At 32.4% G+C, this 19,456-nt stretch overlaps 1 protein-coding gene across 1 annotated transcript in view; it reads left to right on the top strand.

The window, feature by feature from the left end:
• The window catches only part of LOC120625958, a 139,401-nt gene extending 133,272 nt beyond the window's left edge, over window positions 1-6,129 (top strand). The window contains exons 26-31 of the mRNA XM_039893238.1: window positions 124-210; window positions 509-653; window positions 1,967-2,039; window positions 2,110-2,214; window positions 5,176-5,251; window positions 5,994-6,129. Of these exons, the coding sequence (XP_039749172.1) occupies window positions 124-210; window positions 509-653; window positions 1,967-2,039; window positions 2,110-2,214; window positions 5,176-5,251; window positions 5,994-6,010 (503 nt within the window). The 3' untranslated portion in view covers window positions 6,011-6,129. The remainder of the gene's footprint in view (window positions 1-123; window positions 211-508; window positions 654-1,966; window positions 2,040-2,109; window positions 2,215-5,175; window positions 5,252-5,993) is intronic.
• The last annotated feature ends 13,327 nt before the right edge of the window (window positions 6,130-19,456 follow it).

Here is a 19,456-nt window from a genome sequence, read left to right as displayed (position 1 = left end):
CGTTATTTACGAAGAAAGACAAACGAACAATACATTTGTTCCCGAATATAGAACAAAACATTTGTGTTGTTCACGAAGGAGTGAATTTATTATGCGATCCATTAATAAAGGCTGTATCAACAGGTTGCTTGCCGATCATATGCCTCCACAACACCCCCGCTACCTACGTCAAAATACCGACATACGCCGCGCCGACGAAGGACGTCGATGGTAAGTCAATCCATGCTTCCATTTACGAGACTTACTATAAATACGAAAGGATGGGTTCGTTTATTTGTTGGTTTTTTCTTATCTTCAGCTCAACGAATACAACGATCTTGATGAAATTTAGCATAAACAACTGTTGGTCAAAAGAATAATTACAGTAATGAAGATAATAAATAAACTTTTGTCGTAATGTTTCTTATGGGATCAATACTTATAAAAATATCATAACTCTACGAATAGCTTGAAATAATGATTAAATATTCATACTTGCATTCCTATCACTCAAAATATATTTATCCAGAATTACGGCCACTAGCACCGAAACGCCCTATGAGAAGATTACTCAAGAAGGAAGTTTCATTAGACACGTACACGTGGCAGAAAAAATATGGACATCTTACTTCAGCAGCCATGATGGCGCAAGTTGACGAACGGTTAAAGAGGCGGTAAGAATTTTGCACAGCTACACTACATTTATAAATACACACAAGAATTTCAAAATCACTGGCGATATTTAAAAGAGCAGTTAAGGCCCATTATATCGTTAACGACTTTTAATAGTATGTATATATGTACTTACTCATTTATTGTATGTTAAAGTATTTAATTATGTAAGTGTTGTTATTATATATATTAGTTTATTTTTATATTTATTTATTTATTATATTATTTACTTTTTATCTATTTGTGCACACTAGTTTATGTATTAGCATGTAGTTATTTGCATGTATGTATTTTAATATTTGTACCACCAGCAGTCTATTCTCCTCTTCTTTTTTTTCCTAATTCTAAGGTTGCCTGGCAGAGATCGCTATTAAGCGATAAGGCCGCCTTTTGTATTACTACTTCTTTCGATGTTTCTGTTTTTGTTATATTTTAAATGTTGTGGTATACAAATAAAGAGTTTAAATAAATAAATAAATTTATATACCACATTATTTATATCCCTTAATTATTCACGATAAAGCCGCTAAACATCGTTGCATAATGCATACGTTGAAACAACGTGTTAAAACCAATTTATTATATACATCGAGGTTAGTTTATAATTCTAGAGTTTAAATTGTTTTGTTAAATGTAATGTGATGTTGGAATTCCAATTTAAATTACAATTCGTAGTTTTATTGATGTGATTGCATGCTATCAATATTGATCTTATGTTTTATTACATGCTAAAGTTGTTCTAAACAAGCCAATGATTATCTATGAAATTATCTATTACCATGATTGGTTGCGGATTTTGATCAGGTATTTTTTAGTAACTTAGATTACATAGTTGAATTTTTTACTTTTGTTACTTGATTATAGTTCAATGTACGCCCTAACGGTGGGCATCTACATCTGTGCTTATGCCATTCTCTGCCATGCATAATTATATTCTATGGCATAGATAAGAGCAATTGCTTAGTTACTTGGCAGCTTCTTCTCTAAGTTTTTTAGGTCTACGAACTAGGAGTTGATTCTCTGGAAGCAGTCTGACGTGACGTTTGGAGAATGCTTAGAGAGTAGGTTTACTTGAATTATTAAATTTAAATTTTTTGAGTCGTTCCTCTTACGTCAGAGATAGACACAGTCTAAACTTAGTTTCAAAAGTAAACAGATACTCTTAACAAAAAAAGTACTACCACCCGCCTAATGCTTGCTACGTTTAAAAAAATAGCTATTATAAATCATAAAATTCAAACACAGCAATTAGATATTTAATTAGATAACGTTTTCCCAATCGTAAATAACTGAGTTCAGTTTTTCTTACTTATAGATTTTCCGTATCAGCATCAATGGAAGAGATATCTAAAATTCAAGAAGCGAAAAATAAGGACTTGGGTTCACAGGTAATTGTTTTTTTGCTACAATCATTTTAATCTTTTCTGTGTTCACGATATTAATTATAAAAATTCGTAGGTAAGCCTGGGTCCAGAACAAGCTGCAATAGCACAATCCCAACACTTCGATCAGCTGGAAGCTTTATGGAATAAAATATCACCTCCACGGCGGCGCTCTAATAAGGTAACTTAATGATTTTTTTATTTCAAAAGGTTTCTAAATCGTTGCTCTTAACTATAGCTAGGCTGTTCCATTCCATAAAGGACAATTCTTGTATATGGAATGGAAACATGTATCTAAGAAGCATGATATCGGCAGAAGCTCAAATTACTTTAATCGGGATTAAGAAAAGTTCACAGACAAGAAAGAAAATGCATATTTTACTAGTTTACTAGAATGCTTTTGTATTTCTTTCTATTGTACTAGATAAAGTGATAATATTTCTGTGTGCACAAAGGAATGCTCAGACACTCGTTTTAAGATAATCTGTATTGCTAGAATCTATTACAATAAAGTAAATAAACGAACACCGCTATTCTTCGTTACTTATGTGAACACTTTTAGGCGGCTAGCTATGAAAAGATTGTAAATGTTTTAAGGATAAGCCCAATAATGCAAATTGGTGATTTATTTCGGGTAAATATTTTTTCAATCATCATAAATACACTATTATCTTATGGTACCTATACCACAAATACTGTATAGAAGCCAAATAAATGCAAATGCATTTTTTAATATCATCATCACCATGTTTCTATATCACCATCATTTCAATCATCAACCCATTACCGGCCCACTACAGAGCACTGTTCCCCTCCCACAAAGAGGGGGTCGTCTAGGGTTAGGACCCTATGTTGTCTTCCTATATGCAGATGTAAAGATATTAAACCTAACCTCGTAGTTTTACAAAGTAAAAAATAAAATAAAAAGTATTAATACAATATTTACCACACATAAATGATAATTATCATAATTTCTGAACAAATCGAAATATTGTTCAGACTTTATAGTGACCATGATTATTTCGCTTAAATAAATAAATATGAGAAGTAGGTACATTCTGTAAATCATAACACAATGTTACTAATCGGTCAAAATGGTAAATGTACAACCGTTCATTTTAGAAACAAAGACAAAAAAGTGACTAAAACTATGTTACGCCCGACTGTTGAACCATTCTTGATGAATTTCAGCAACCAATGCTAAATATGTAGCTTGCTACCTGCAGTTGGACATAGGCATATTTAAATAAATTTAAATATACTACGGCAATATACACATCGCCATCTAGCCCTAAAGCTCAGCTTGTGTTAGCGGTACTAAGATAACTTATGAATATTTTTATGAATAATATACATAAATACTTATAAAACACAGATAGGCAAAGGCCAAGGCAAAAATATCTTTATTCAAGTAGGCCCGGCCCATAGGTTGCACTTTTGATGCGTACATAAAAATTACACGGTAGTGAGATGATGGCGATAACCACATTCGTAAACTTAAAACTAAAGCTACGAGGGTTCCAAACGCGTCCTGGTCTAAGAAGAAGCTCACAACAAACTTAGCCGGGTGTTTTTTTTTTGTTATCACCATCCCACAATGTCGTTTTAAATTATTAAAAGAGCAACCTGGTTAGAGCAATAATTTACATCCAAGCTTTTTTTATCGATTACGTAGTTCTTTAAACTACAATAGATAAACACCCAGAAACTGAAAAACATTCATGTTCATCAAACCCACGGCCTTGGACTCAGAAAGCAGGATCGCTGACCATTACGCCAATCGGCCGTCAAATTTATCCCGGATAAGTTGCTGGTAAAAGTTACCCGTGGGACTCAGAGAAATAGCATTAACTCTTAACTTACTGGGTCAAATTATGCATAGGAATAATTAGCATCCTAAAAGCGGCCATATTATACATTGTATCCCGGGAAAATAAAGAAGTACTGCGGCGTTTTAAAAACCCAAAATAAACATGGGCAAAGTAGCAGGCAACAGCTAATCCTAATTAATATTATAAATGTAAAAGTGTGGATGTTTGTTACTCAATCAAATCAAATCAAACGGCTGAACGGATTTGGATGAAAGCCTCTGACATGGAAAAGAACATGGACTACCTTTTATGCCGATTCCTTAAGTAGCTCCCGAGGGAAAATTGAAAATTGTTTACGAGCGAAGCTTAGACCAAATTTTGAAGTCCGCGCTGACGAAGTCGCGGGCAGAAGCTAGTATAAATGAACCCATTGAATGTGCTGTCTAGACATCTCAGATATTTAATATTCCCTCCTTTAAAAGTAAATTTTCTTCCGATGATATGGATTCTTTTCTTGGCCCTCCGTTTTCTAAGGAAAGTTATTGAATGAGTTCGATAAGTTCAAACTGAACCAATCTCAGATGGAAAGATTTTCATTGGAATTGAATAATAACTTTAAAACTGCTAAAAGTTTTCAGAAATAAAATAACTGTGTTCACTTTAGAGTGTGCCAATTAAGAGTGTAAAACTTTTCATTTGTAGATTTAAAAACTTATATTTTAATTTTTATACACATATAAGTTTTAAAAACTGGTAATGGTTTAAGACATCTGTGGCTCTATTATTATGGTATTCCCAGAGATGTCTATTATGTCTATAGATTTTATGCAATTTAGTAGATAGCATGATAATTTATAAGAAACTATCAAAAAGATGAGATTATGTTAAATTAGGTTAATTTTGGGTCAGCATTTCTATTATTGAATATACTCACAGGAAACATTCATTGGATTAATCAAAAAAAAAGTGTGTGGTCACGACCCCAGTCATGAACGAAGTTCTTTACTCTATTTTGTCCAAATGTACCCGTGGTATAAGATTCCTGCGTTCGTAATGAAAGGTCGATTTCGACTACTGATACTCTGTAACGTCATACTAATACGTACATACTTCTAAAGCAAGCGCTCTTCACTTATTTAAAAACGGGGCTTAAGAATTTACGACTCTTAAAAAGGAGTTATATTAAGTCCATCCTATCTAACTAAAACATGATGTAATCTAGTATGCGGTCAGTTAACTTTTACCACAAGCCGAACAAGCGCAAAGCAAACATCGTTCCAGAAAAAAAAATATGTATTCGAATGCCAATAATATAAAAATTATTGTTACAGTCATTATCAAAGCAAAGTTCTCTGATCGAGAGAGTCGATTCATCTGACGAAGATCATACTCCAGTAGAAGAACAAGGTATATATGGATTTTTATACTAATATTATCATTTTATAATAATTTTAATTTTTACAAAAATTATATTTCATTTACGAAACATTTACTTACACGAAATTAAATAATTAATCGAGTAAATGCGGAAAATCCATGACATCATTTCTATTAAGTAAAACTAACTTTAATCGTAAAACATTTCAATCATAATGATTTAACATCAACAATAACTATCAATTTTTAAATTTTTCATGTTTTTGAAGTAATTTTATACTTTGATTATTATTTTATTTCGTGACTTTTTATACCCATTTGTTACCATTACAGTAACACCATAAACGTATACCTAAATGCAAATAATTTCAAAACGATTACAATTTGAGAGAATCACTAAGTAATATGTTAATCGGTTGCCGAAAAACTACAGGAAGGTTCACTAAAACCGAGTTTAAAATAACAATATTCATAAAATTTTAATTAAGATATACATTAGGGCTTATCTTAATCGTCAATCGGATACTCGCCAAAAGTAAGTGAAAAACATCATTTACCTCTTCACTTACATCGCAGTAGAGAGAATCAAAAATTCTTATTATTATAAGAGCGGTTGGTAAAATAATTAACATATATATTCAAAATGTGAGCGAGTGGAATTATGGGCGCCGATAATGTCACACAATGTTAATTGCCACACCCCACATTCATACTCGTAGTAGTTTATGAAATTTATTGTTAAGCTTTTACTAAATATTTTCTTTCTTTTCAGAACATATGGTGGAGTAAAAATAAAGAATTTAAATCGAATTAGCGTAATTAATTCTAGGTTTTATCTTTACTTATTTTAACGAGCTGGTCTCATTTTATTAGCAAATTCATAACGCAGATTTTAATTTATATAATGATTTCGCACAATTAGTTAATTGGATTACTATTTAAATTTTTGAAATGTATGGCTGTTTTAATTAATTAAAATATTGTGCACCTCATAATTTAGCTCCATCGAAATAAATCGAATTTTGTTTTTAACAATAATTATAATTTTAACGTTTGTTGAATTCATAATATTTTTATTGTAAGTCAGAATCTGATTATATTTGCGGAATCAAGTGTTTCATTATATTTTATTTTTATTTCATTAATATACAAGCAAATATTTTAAATACTTAAACTTAGTATTTTTATATTTGCAGAAGCAATAAAAAAATGATTTGTTTTGTATAATTTATGGAATATTTTTCTGCTACTAGATTTAGGATTTGGATTGTTTACTTTTGGGAGCCTTTTTCTGAACATGAGCGAAGTTAACAAAGCGTGGTTCCGAATGATTGTACTTCGAATGCCGGGAACAACATTTCCGAACTGTATGGAAATTGGAACGGCATAGAACTTTATTTATCTACAGTTTTTAGTTTTTACACTTTACCTGGATATATTTTTTAACTATGCCGTGAATATTTAATATTATCTGCAGCATAATAATCGCTATCTAATTGGAATTATCAATCTATAATATTAGGATTGGTATGCTGTTTATTATCTTGTTTAAATTATCATTTTCTTTTACCTTAATGTGGTATTTGCATAGTCTAGTATGTTTATTTAGAATAGGTACCTAAGTAATTTTAGACTTCCAGCCTCTATGCAATGTGATCTTGTAGATTTAGCTTAGTTTTCAAAGCAGTTTCACAAACTTGTCTGCAATCCATTTCGTAGATACATAACATTAAGTCAATGTCTAAATCAAAATATTCTTCATTCGGTTAACTCTTTTGAATCGTCAAGTCTATTTACTGCTGATAGTTCCACAAAATAAATAAAACAGTTTTCTGTAAAAAAGATAACTAGCGGAACTTTTATTTTTTATCTCTATAGATGAATGTAGGTTGAGCAATAGTTCATTGATTTAGTACGACTTTTTATTAAGACTCCGACGTTCATAAGACTACTAATTTGCCGATGTATTGAATGCTTCATCCATGTGAATTTTCCGTTACGTAAAAAAAAATTAACGAAAAAAATTACCAGTTTGATTTAATATATCTGTTGCTAATCTCCAGTGATAAAGAGTCATAAATAAGTCAGTATATGTATGCTCGCACTTTAAATAGATATTCCATAACTATTATTGCTCCGAACGTACGTATGCCTACCATACATCGGCTTCTACACTAGAATAAAATTTTAAGAAAATTAAGTTTCAGTTCACTTTAAAAAAGTATCCCATAGCGAGTGTCGATGCGGTTGTGTGGATTCAACCAATAACCGTTGTTTCATGCAGCAGAAAATAATGTTCGAAATGTACTTTCATCTGCTGTTTCCAAATTTCTTAATGCAAAAAACTTTGTTTAAATATTTTATCTCTGGTGTGGTAATTTTCTTTATATTGCTTAAAGTTACTGTAAATCTGCTAGATTAAAGGGGATTTTGAGGTTCAACGATAAAAAATCACGATTTATGTGCTTTCGCATTAAGCAAGTAAATTGGGAATACTGATTCACATGCAATAGTTTACTTTTTACTCCGTGTATGCAACATTTTGCGCAACGATTTTAATATCTGTGGACATAAAGTTATGAAACTGGTTCTAATTCTCACGAAAAATAAACTAAACACATCTTCATGCTAATGTTAGGAGTAATTAGAGGTAACTAGAATATCCTTAAGTTATTAATTTACTAGAATAGATAATTAACGAGATAAGATATAAGTAGAATAGATTCCAGAAATACCTATACTGACAAACATAAAACTAAGGGTGTATTGAATTAGCTGCGTGACTCTTTATAGAAAAAAACTCCTTTGAATTTACAGCTTTTAATACGATGCTGTCTAATTTTGTTATTATCTGCAAAAAAACTACTATTTGTTACAATAACAACTTTAAAAAAAAATATTATTGTATTATAGAATATTTGCTTATCCATTGCATCTCCTTAGAGCAGTTATCACTCGACATTACATCAAAATAAAGCGATGGCTACACCTATGCGTTCAAACTGCGCCGGTGGAGTTCAAATAGCAGTTCGATCAAAAACAAGGACTTTGCATAAATGCACTTGTTGTGATTGGTCGGTCGCAGGATGTAAATCCGGGTTGGACTCTTTGTCTTTGTCGATGTATATTTCGATGATAAATCTCTCGTGAAATTTATTAGATGTTGATTTTTTCTGAGAATTCGACGATAAATAGCATAACTACAAACAACAAAATGAATCAATCTCTTACTTTGATCTCAATCAATGTATTTCTTCAAGATTAAATAAATCAGTCAATCTAAGGTCACGGATTGAACTGATGTTTTATTGATTCAATGGGAGTCGCCAGATTTGGCATCAGGCTTGGCTATTTAAAAGTCGATATTATGCTCTTTTTTAAAACTTTATTGGCTCGCTTTTTTATTAATAAATATAAAACTTAAAATTTAAGATAATCTTAAATAATAGATAATCTCCCCGATCATCGTATCGAACTAGTTTTCCAAACTGTGATCCCTTATAAAGACTTTTTAATAAGTACATTTAAAGTGAATAACGTTAGCGTACATTAAATCTAGTGAACACCTAGTCTATAGTTATTAACATTTACACAATACTTAATAAAATACATTGTACAATTCTTTGGTGCGATTTTTTTTTCAATTTGTTCTAAATTTTGTAATTTAACTCTCATTTATAATAATTAGAAGTTACCGTTTTACGATCGGCTTATTTAAAGATAAAAATGTAGATTTACTTCGGAACGAATCTAAAAATCACAGCGTATAGAAGTGTGCGCTGGGCATGGTTTAAAGAAATACACAGCACACACGCATTTTTTTCACGCATTTGGTTGTTCTATTCCAACAATACTTATTTAATAAAAGACGCACGTACTCGAATGCGCACGGCACGCACAACTGTGTCAAATATTTTTAAACTGTTCATTTTAGTAGTTTTTCGAGATTTACAGGTTTTTATTTTTACGGTGAGGTTTTTAAATGTCATCATCAATATGTATTAATAAATTATATATATTATTATATGTCATTAATAAATCTAATTAAAATTGTCAATACGAAGCGTTTTGTGAAACAGATTGTATTTGTAAAATTGTTTAGTTATAACAAAATAATGTAATGTTTTTAGTAAAAGTAGATTTCATCTAAATTACTTAACTCTGAATTAGATGTTATGAATTAGAAAATGCAATAATATTCATAGGTAGTTGCACTTATTTTTAGATTATAAAGTTAGTGTCTTTGAAAAGATGTGTTTTATCTGTTGTATAACTTTATTCTCATAATATATCTGATCGAACTCTTCCCTTGAAACATCCGCAGAAAACTTACGTTTGAAGTTCCTATTGCAGAAGTAAACTCTTAAACATCCGCTAAGTGCAAAATGCAGCGCCCTACTTTAAACTTTGACATTTTACTAAAAATGTTGTTTAAAATTCTTCACAAGCTTTTATCCGCATTTTAGTTTAGGCTCTTTAATTTATTAGAATTCCGTTATTAGAAAAAAATGTAACCGTAAAATACGGTACATATAAATGATAATTGAAATACGAATGTACAATACATCATAAAAAAATAGATTCATAGTAAGTAAGAATAAAAACAATAACAAGTAGTGTTATTTGTTTTTGAATAAAAATGCTGTGCAGGCCAACCTATCTATCCTATATGCTCAAAACGTCGCTAAAAATCTTCTTAAAAAAACCTTTAAAGAAGATCTTGCACGGGTTTATTGACCGTTATTAATAAAGAAGCAAGACCGCTTAGAAATCGGCCAAATCGTTTCTCAGGATAAAATAAACATGATAAAATATTTTCTATCGCAACGTCTATTATTGCCATAGAACATATTATTTAAGAATCGGCACAGAAGTATTACAATCTCGGTATTTGAACAGTAACAAAAAAGTTTCAATGAAACTATGTTTTTAACACAAAACAAAAAAAAAAACAAACGAACAGTAAAATAAGACAGATACCGAGAAACACTAAACAAGAAAACTTATAACAATTTTTTTTTAAAACACAGCGCGGCAATCATCACGTTTGACTATTAGTCAAGTATATTTTACATAGCTTAAAGCTAGCGACAGTTTTTAGCTATGTAAAATGTACTTAGCTAAAAGTCAAACGTAGCTTATTGTGATTTTTATCAATGATTTTAATTATTTTATTTGATAAACGAAAGGTTTTCTGTCGATACTTCACCTATACTAGCACCATATTTGTATATTCTTGAACTATGTTGTGATATTCTTTTTTCTTGTATCTTAATAATCTTTTAGTATTATTATAAAACAATAGCTTATGTAACACGAAACGTGTAACTGTTTTATTTCAAATCATGATATGACCGTTAATTCTATAGTCTAAGCTAAATTTAAAACCTACAGGCAGAGCGCATACATCAGGGAACCGCATGCGGCTACCGCAAAAACTACATTGAGATAACAAGATAAATTTCGTCAAACATGCTAAAGGCCCTCCTTAAAAAAAAGGTTATGGTTTGTAAGGAGGTTTCCATGCGTCAGCTTAGTAGCTATAGTAAACAAAACCTGCCATGTGTGACTTTAGTGTAACTTTCCAAATTAATGTGACTCTGAAGTTGCAGAAATCCGACAAATAGAGGAGGGAACTGTCAAATCTCGAGGGTATTCTACCAAACATTAACCGACCCTTATAAAACTTATGTTAGGATCAGGATTTTATTCCTTTAATTTCAACCTTTTCTGCACATTTTTTGGAAAACAGTTTCAACTTATCAGTCACCTATAGAGTGGCAGTATAGCTTATATTTTCCATCATTTTTAAATATACTATACTATTTTTTTAATATTTTTTTTCAAATAATTGTAATATTCTTAATGGACCGACTACTTAGTAATCCATACTCAGGAAGTAAACATTACCTAATAACATTCAGCTTGTACGCAATGTGCAGATGAATGTGATGCGGTAACCGCATGCGGCAAGCCGGTGTTTGCACTCAGCCTAAGTCTTAACTCTGGCATAAGATCACGTTTACACGAAGTACGCAATAAATTGTATCGTAATGTTAGACACTCACCTTGTTAACTATTTGTATAGAGTTTTATATATTCGTGGTTTCCTATTCCTCACTTGAAGTGGAGTGAGTTTTATTTTGGACCTGTCGTGATGTTATATCTGAAATATATTCTCTGTGTTTCTTACACTTATTGTAGTTTTATTTGTTCGACTACCATACCTATAGTTTAAGTTTCGCATTTAAGTATAATTAAGTATGTACTCTTAATTTCAAAACAAAATTATGGAAGAAACAATTCCTTTCACTTGAAGATTGTCATTGTGTCATAAGAGCCCTTTATGTACTATACACCTATATAATTTGCGCAAAACAAATCATCAATTGTGGCTCCGACAGCAGCCAGTTGGCGGCATGACCCGGCCAAAGTATCGAAGCAGTAAAATAAGAATCAAACACTTTACTGAAACGATCAACTAGCCGCACGATTTACTCTCTGACTAGTTTAGGAGATAAAGAGGGTGACCGAGAGCAAAACCAGTGCTGCGGATGGCCACGATACGCCGGTTTTAGGTCCATAAGGAGCAAGACCCCAATACTAGGTACCAGACATGTATTTTTTTTACCGAACTCTCAAATGGTGGTAAGATTAAAAATTTGTAACGAGCGAAACATTAGACCCAATTCAGAAGTCGAGAAGCTACTACTGCTACTTTTGATCCCTATCTCTGAAATGGTTCCCATGGGAAAAGCATAAATAATTGCTGCACACCAATAATTTGTTAATAATGTAATTGTTCTTTATATGGTTCTAGCTTTGAGCACGCGACTACTTCCGCGTTTAATTCGGTTATCACGCTCTAAACGTGTTCTTCCGGGATTTCTTATTACTTTCACGTTTTTCAATTCTTTTTGGACCCAAATCCACGAAGGCGTAGTTGCGGGCAGAAGCTAGAAAATTATATAGCCGAAAGTTTGTATGTTTGTTACTCAATCACGCCGCGACGATTGAAGCAATTTGGCTCAAATTTGTTACAGAGATAGATTGTAGTCTGGACATAGGCCAGGCTAGGCATAGGCGTTTTATCCCGGAAAATAAGAAGGTTCCCGTGGGAATAAAAAAACCTTAATCCACGCGAACGAAGTCGCGGGTGTCAGCTACTCCTACTAATATTATAAATGTGAAAATGTTTGTTAATCAATCACGAAAAGTGACTGATCGGATTTGGATGAAATTTGGCATACGTATGGCTTTTGGCATGGAAAAGAACAAAGGCTACCTTTTATCCAGATTCCTTTAGTGTTCCTGACGGCCGATTGGCGCAGATTTTCTGAGCCCAAGGCCGTGGGTTCGATTCTCACTACTGGAAAATGTTTGTGTGATGAGCATGAATGTTTTCAGTGTCTGGGTGTTTATATATATTTTCTAATTATTTATGTACATAATTCATAAAAATATTCATCAGGCATCTTAATACCCATAACACAAGCTACGCTTACTTTGGGGCTAGATGGCGATGTGTGTATTGTCGCAGTATATTTATTATTTTATGTAGTTTTTCGAGGGAATATTGAAAATTGTTTACGAGCTAAGCCGCAGGCAGAACGCTTTGAAATTTGGTGTGCATGTCGGACATATACTCTCTACACCGATCTCTCAAATAGTTCCCGTGGTAAGATTAAAAATTGTTAACGAGCGAAGCTTTAGACCCAATTCTGAAGTCCACGCAAAGGAAGTCGCGGGCAGAAGCAATTAATAAATAATTCTTAAACGTATCAGCCAAAAAACCCCCTAGGATTTGCCCAATGTACTCGTAGTCTTTGTAATACCTATTGTTTGTATATAACATCAAATAATTTCAATAATGAATTTTTTCGAGAGCTTCCTAATCTATTAATGATAATCCTTATCAAACGTATTTACGAGGAAGCGACAATGTAATTTACATGAAAAGTCTACCCGAGAAAGGCGTGTGTATAGATTGAAGTACAAAAACAATTGAAAATTATCTTAACTTTAAAAAACAGTATTATACAATGCCTGTCTTGAAAATTAATATGGTTTTAAAAAGTGAAGTGTTACTAACATTTTTATCAAAATTTAAGAAGATGCAAATTTACAAAGAGATAAAGTGAATTGAACTCTGAAAGTGGTTTGATTTAAAACTAATTTAAAAGATTGTCAGACTCAGTGTTCACCAACTTACTTGGGCAAACTCTTTGAAAAAACACATATCAAGAACAAAACGAAACCTTTATGGTTCATAAAGACTTTTAAATTTGAAGATGTGTAAGATTTGTGAAACTTCTATCAATTGGGTAATCGTTCTATCACACGAACAGCACTCCAAACTCCTAACAACATTCACCTTCGCCGTAAGCACCTTTGGGATGGTGCTGAGCATTATAGCCCTAGTGCTTCTACTTCTAACAGCCTTACTTTTCATCGAGTGGAGGAAAATCTACAAGAACCAAGTTCTCATACAGTTTATGATCGCAAGATTTCTCTACTCTGCAGTGCGCTATTTCTACGACATCACACAACTTTTTGATATCCGCCCCTCTTATTTTCATCCAATTTACTTAGATGCGATTCCACTCGCCTACACCGAAATGGTTCTTGTTACTTGGATGTGCATATTTAGCAAACTTATGTACGAAAGTTTTGTAAAAGTGTTCAACGTCGGGACACCTAGTCTGCTGAAATTATCTTTAGCAGCATGGCTTGTACCAGGTATAGTTTCTGGCGTTTTGTTTATCGGTTACAATCTGCAAGACGGTCGAGACGTGAAGTTTTTCGTCTTATACTTATTCCTACTTAAATGGCCGGTGCTAAGCGCTAACGGTATTTTCCTGATTTTGGTTCTGAAGAATATTATAAGTACAAACAAAAGTAAAACTGAGAACAATCCGCGTATTGTTCTGGTCATGATAATACTTATTTTTACTTTCTGTTTTCAACAAGTTATAAGCGATGTTTATAAACTGGTGTATGTTACATTCAAATTCAAGTACATGGTGCCGTATACGCCATTAATGTTTGTATTCATAAATATAATTACAGTGTACCATTGTGCATTTTCAATTATATTTTGGTTGCTCGCGAATAAAAGAACGAGAGTACTATGGGGATTTACAAAGGAAAAACCATTGGATAAATTCTGTTCGTCAAAAGATGCAACGCTTCCTAAGTATTAAAATTTTGTAATAATATTCCCAATGTTTAATTTTTATAAATAACATTTCTAAAGTGTCGACAATATTTTTGTATTGGTAAATTTAATTACGTCTGAGACCATTAAGATTAAAAATAAAGGCTATCCTATCTTTACTTCTTTGTGTATTTCCAAACGTATCGTTAACTCAAACTCACTGCATAGTATTGACCAGCTTTAGAGACACTTATTCTTTTCTATTTCACCGTGCTTCAGAGAACACGTTACGTTGGTCCCGATTACTATCAGTAACAAAATAATTGTTACTTAAGATTTAATGGGTTTTAATAAGCCCGCTAAGCCTAATTGAATAATGTGAAGTTTTGGTAGTTTCACCAGATAAGTGGCGGATAGCTTATTCATATATTTTGTCTTTGTCTCTTGACATGAAGTAAGAAAGTGGGAAAACTTTTGTTTAGGCTATCCGAAGTTTGTCAGAAGGTATTGAAAGAGGATTATAGTTTATGCATTATTGCCGTCTCTCTCTTCACGTAAATCATGTCGACGAAAAAGAACTACGATGGACAGATTTCAGTTTTAATTAGAGTGAAATGTGGTTAATAGCAACCCGAATTGGTTCTTAATTAGTGCCAAATTGCTACTAGCGACGGACCCCGGGCGCTAAGTGAATGTGAGAGCCTTCAACACGGGCTAAGTGCTCACAGCAAAATTTAATTTGATCTCCACTAAGTAGTGTTGCGCCAACGAGCAAGAAGAACAAAACTTCGTTCCGCATATTCTACAATACATCCATCTATAATTCTTTACAGACCCATCCGTATTGAAGTTGTTGTATCGCTTTTATATACATATATATATGGGTCTGTAAAGAATTATAGATGGATGTATTGTAGAATATGCGGAACGAAGTTTTTTTTAACAACACACAACAACACTTTACACTACTTTCTGTACATTTAATCACAATTTAACTGTGAAATTCCAATCACTTTATTATCCATAATTAACGCAAAATAAAACCACGGGGCATGGCTTGTTTTATTATTACAAGACTGCCCAAAAAAGAAATATATATTCATTTTTAGTTAATTTTTTTGCAAAAAATTTTGCTTTATATGTGGTGCCATTTTTAAATGGCAAACTTCTTACAATACTTGGCAGAAAAGTGTATTTAAAAAAGAAATGTTATGGTCCGAGTTTGCTTGGAACCGTTCATGAATAAATTTAGCTTCACGTGTATATTCATTTTTATTTCCCCATTATATATTCTACACGTCACTTTAGCTTAACACGCCAGTTTACGTCGCCCGGGTTGCATGAAACATATTTTAAAATTAAAAGTCAAGTAAAGTGCGTTATTGCGGTTATTTTACATCGGAACTGATAAATTATGTTAAATTTTTGAGACGCATTTATTAAGTGAAAGAACAACATTCAATATATACTTAATAGAATTGAAAAATATAGTGCCCTACTTTAAACTTACACTAATAATAATCATGAAATAAAATCATCAGTCTTTAAATTCGGAAAGTAAAATACAGCGCAGTACTTGCATTTTACAGGTTTAAGTAATTAACTATTACATGAATTAATAAGGATTTCACGTGTTTAAAAACTTACGGAACTAAGGGTATAGAATATCAATCAGTATAGATCAGTCAAACTCAAATATGCCGTTATTAATGAAAATAAATCAATGTTTAAAGAAAAACAAGCGTCTTTATTTTGGCATTATTTGTTATTTTTATAACCAACATATTGATTTTATTTGAAAGGTGAGTTAGTCAGGAGTTTCTTAACAGCGTCAAATGAAAATTGGTCCAAGATGGCTGCCGCCACAGAATGGGGGTAACAGTTTTTTTTCAACTTTCAATATAAGTATTAAATTTAAGGGCTTGAAAAGGCACTACATTGAAAGTCGAGGGTTTATTAAATGTTCAATTTATGTATTATTTTCTATGTTGGTACGTAATCCTACAAAGAAAAGGCTCGCATGTAAGATTATATAAAAATAAAAAGCCATTTTATGAAATGTCAAGCATCAGGAAGTTAATCCACCGCACCGATGTGAAAAGCTATGACAGGTATTGGGTCACCTAAATACCTCAGTTGGCGGATTAATATAAAATGTATTTGGATAAAAGCAGATATTTAGATAAAGAGCCTCTAGGAGACGAATATCAAGGACGCTTCAGAGACTCGATTCGATATCCCGGAATGTAAGATGTCTTTCTCAGTATTCTTAACCTTTTATGTTGCTTACTTATATGAATTATTTCTAAAGATATCTCGAAAAATCATAAAATCCATTTAATGGACTACTCAGACATATTAAGGTAAGAACCAGTCAAAGTTTCGTGTCTTTGTTTGCCTTTTTAGCATCCAGAACTTATTTCATTAAAAGCCTCTAGGCGAAAAATATCCAGGATACTTCAGAAACTCGATTGAAATTAAAGAGACTTTATCACCGATTTGGTGACCTATTACCATCGATTTTCTCAAAATTTCTAGAGAAAATTCTTAAATCGGCTTAATAGGCAATACAGGTAAAATACAGGGTAAGCAGACAATGATTGGTCGGTTAGTTTATTGGTCGTTCGGCATTCAGGCCTTAATTAGATAAGAGCCTTGAGGAATGAGGATATTAATGTTAAGGACTCTTCAGAGTCTCGATAGCACGTCCTGGAATATAAGTTTTATTTCTTGACCTATTTATGTTATCGGACAATTTTTTTTATAAAACTTCAAGAATCCGTCTCCAATGTTCCGTAACATGATCAGCTGACAAATGTACGCTCTAATATAGTCTATAATATCTCCATTTGCAACTTTTCGACTAGACGATTAGTGCAATTCGATTATTTAACGCTACGTACAAACACTTGTACACATGAAGCTGCCTGACCTCTGAACTGAATATAGTGATAATGAGTTACGAGTAAGTACAACATTACGAGTTTAAGTATAACTTTTTTTTTTTGTCAACGTCTTTGATACCACAAGATGTATAACGCTCTCCTGGCATATTTGTTTCCAACCACGTATAACTTGAGCCCCTTTAAGACATTTGAATATTCCTTTTGCTAAACAAGCAATCCCAAATCTAGTGATTTTCGTGGCTTTCTTTCAGACTTGATTATTTTCAAACAAAAGCCTGTATCCGTAAAAAAGAACAACTAACCTACAATTGACGGGCAGAATTGTTTAAAACGCAATAATATCCCATTGTTAAAATTTCTTTAGTGGGCTACATTAGGTCTTAAAATGTACATAGGTACCTAATGCAAAAAAAAAATCATAAAGCTGACGTACAAACATAATTCGGAGCGGCGATTGCTGAGCTCACAAATCATAAGAACTTTTCATCTTTTTCAAAACGATTCCTATTTCCAATTAGATTTCCTCAGCGCGAATGCACGGGTTTTGGCATAGCCCTAATTGGAAAACAATCTAAAAAAGTGAATTGCAATTGGATCGTCTTTTAAAAATGTCCGTAATTTTATGTGTAGTGATGCAACTATTTCAATGCGGCATAACTGCTAAAGCAAATAAACCAATGATAATGCACAAAATGTTGGTGTAATTAGGTTGTTTGTAGCAATAAAAAACTAATATAGATAAATTGAAAGTTAAAAGTTCGCTAAAAAGTTGTGTTTCCTTAAGTGGTACATTCTTACAAATATTAGAACTTGGGTATGATGTGATTCTGTCAATAACAAAAATAGTTTGTAGGACCTTGGACCTATCCAAGAGTAAAAAAGGCTACATTTTCACTAGACATATGCACGGAACGTTTGTAAAATGCAATATTACAATTGTCATAAAAATGATATTAAAAATATGATATTAAAAGATACCGAAGTATCTTACGTCTTGCAATACTTACTACACAGCATACTTTTATCTCTAAATCCTATAATTGCGATAATTGCTTATATATAATTGCTTATCCTATAATTGTTTTTTGGTTAATCCTTTAAAAAGAGCAACACTTCGGGCGTACGATGAACACGTTCTACAAAGTGCCACTATATGTGAACAAGATGCGTCGGTGTCAAGCTTATAACATAAATTTGAAAAAAGATATAGTACAAGCGAATATCATACTATATATTAGTTGAAGTATGATAAGATAAAGAGCTAGTAGCTGAGTAGACAAAAAAATCTTCATAATTATCCCTTTCAATACGATATTTAGCGAACAAAAGCGACTGCCAAATTACAAGAGGCTTTAAGAGGCATTTAGGATCGGATTACTATGCGGAGTGAGGTACTTAATAAGTACCTAGTCAGTAGAAAGAAGAACACTCTTAGTACCTTTTTGTTTTAATTATCCCCCGACACAAAACGACGGAGTCTTACAATTAGTTTGTCGTGCCTGTATGGGTGTGTGTTTGTCTGCGGCATCGTAGCGGCAAAACGGATGAACTGATATTGAATTTTTTTTTTGAAATATGGTTTCTTCGCGAGTGCTATTAGCTTTGTTTCACGAACATCGGTCCAAGGTGGCCCAAAAATTGGCGGCTTACATATTTTTTGACAACTCTCTCGATAAGGATATCAAACGGAAGAACTTGACTAGAAGAATACTGTAACTATGCTAAGTTTGAAATCCAAGATGGCCGCCACCACGAAATGGCGAATTACATTTTTTTTTAAATTCTTTCAATATGGGTAACAAATGCTTGACTAGTAAAATTTCTTTCCACTAGTATACACTACGACAAAATTTAAATCTAAGATGGCCGTCAGTATAAAATGGCAGATCACTTCTTTTCAGACACAACTCCCTCAATATTGGTATCAAATAAGGTTTTTTTTTATATAGCCATGAAAGTCTTTTTTTAATGTACCCATACACCAAGGGGCTAGATGACGATGTGTGTATTATCGTAGTATATTTATTTATATATATATTTTTTTTTTTATTTAACACTAACGTTCCGTGGTTGAAATTTTTCCGATTAGATTGTATGTTTTATTTTGCTGAACTCCTTTTTCTCTTTTACTTTAACCTTATAAAATCTTGGATAGAAACAGCGTTACTCTCT

This window comes from Pararge aegeria, chromosome 8 (genome assembly GCF_905163445.1).
Source record: "Pararge aegeria chromosome 8, ilParAegt1.1, whole genome shotgun sequence".
Taxonomy (NCBI): domain Eukaryota; kingdom Metazoa; phylum Arthropoda; class Insecta; order Lepidoptera; family Nymphalidae; genus Pararge; species Pararge aegeria.
The sequence above is the reverse complement of the archived record's forward strand: the minus strand, read 5'-3'. Positions and strand labels throughout refer to the sequence as shown.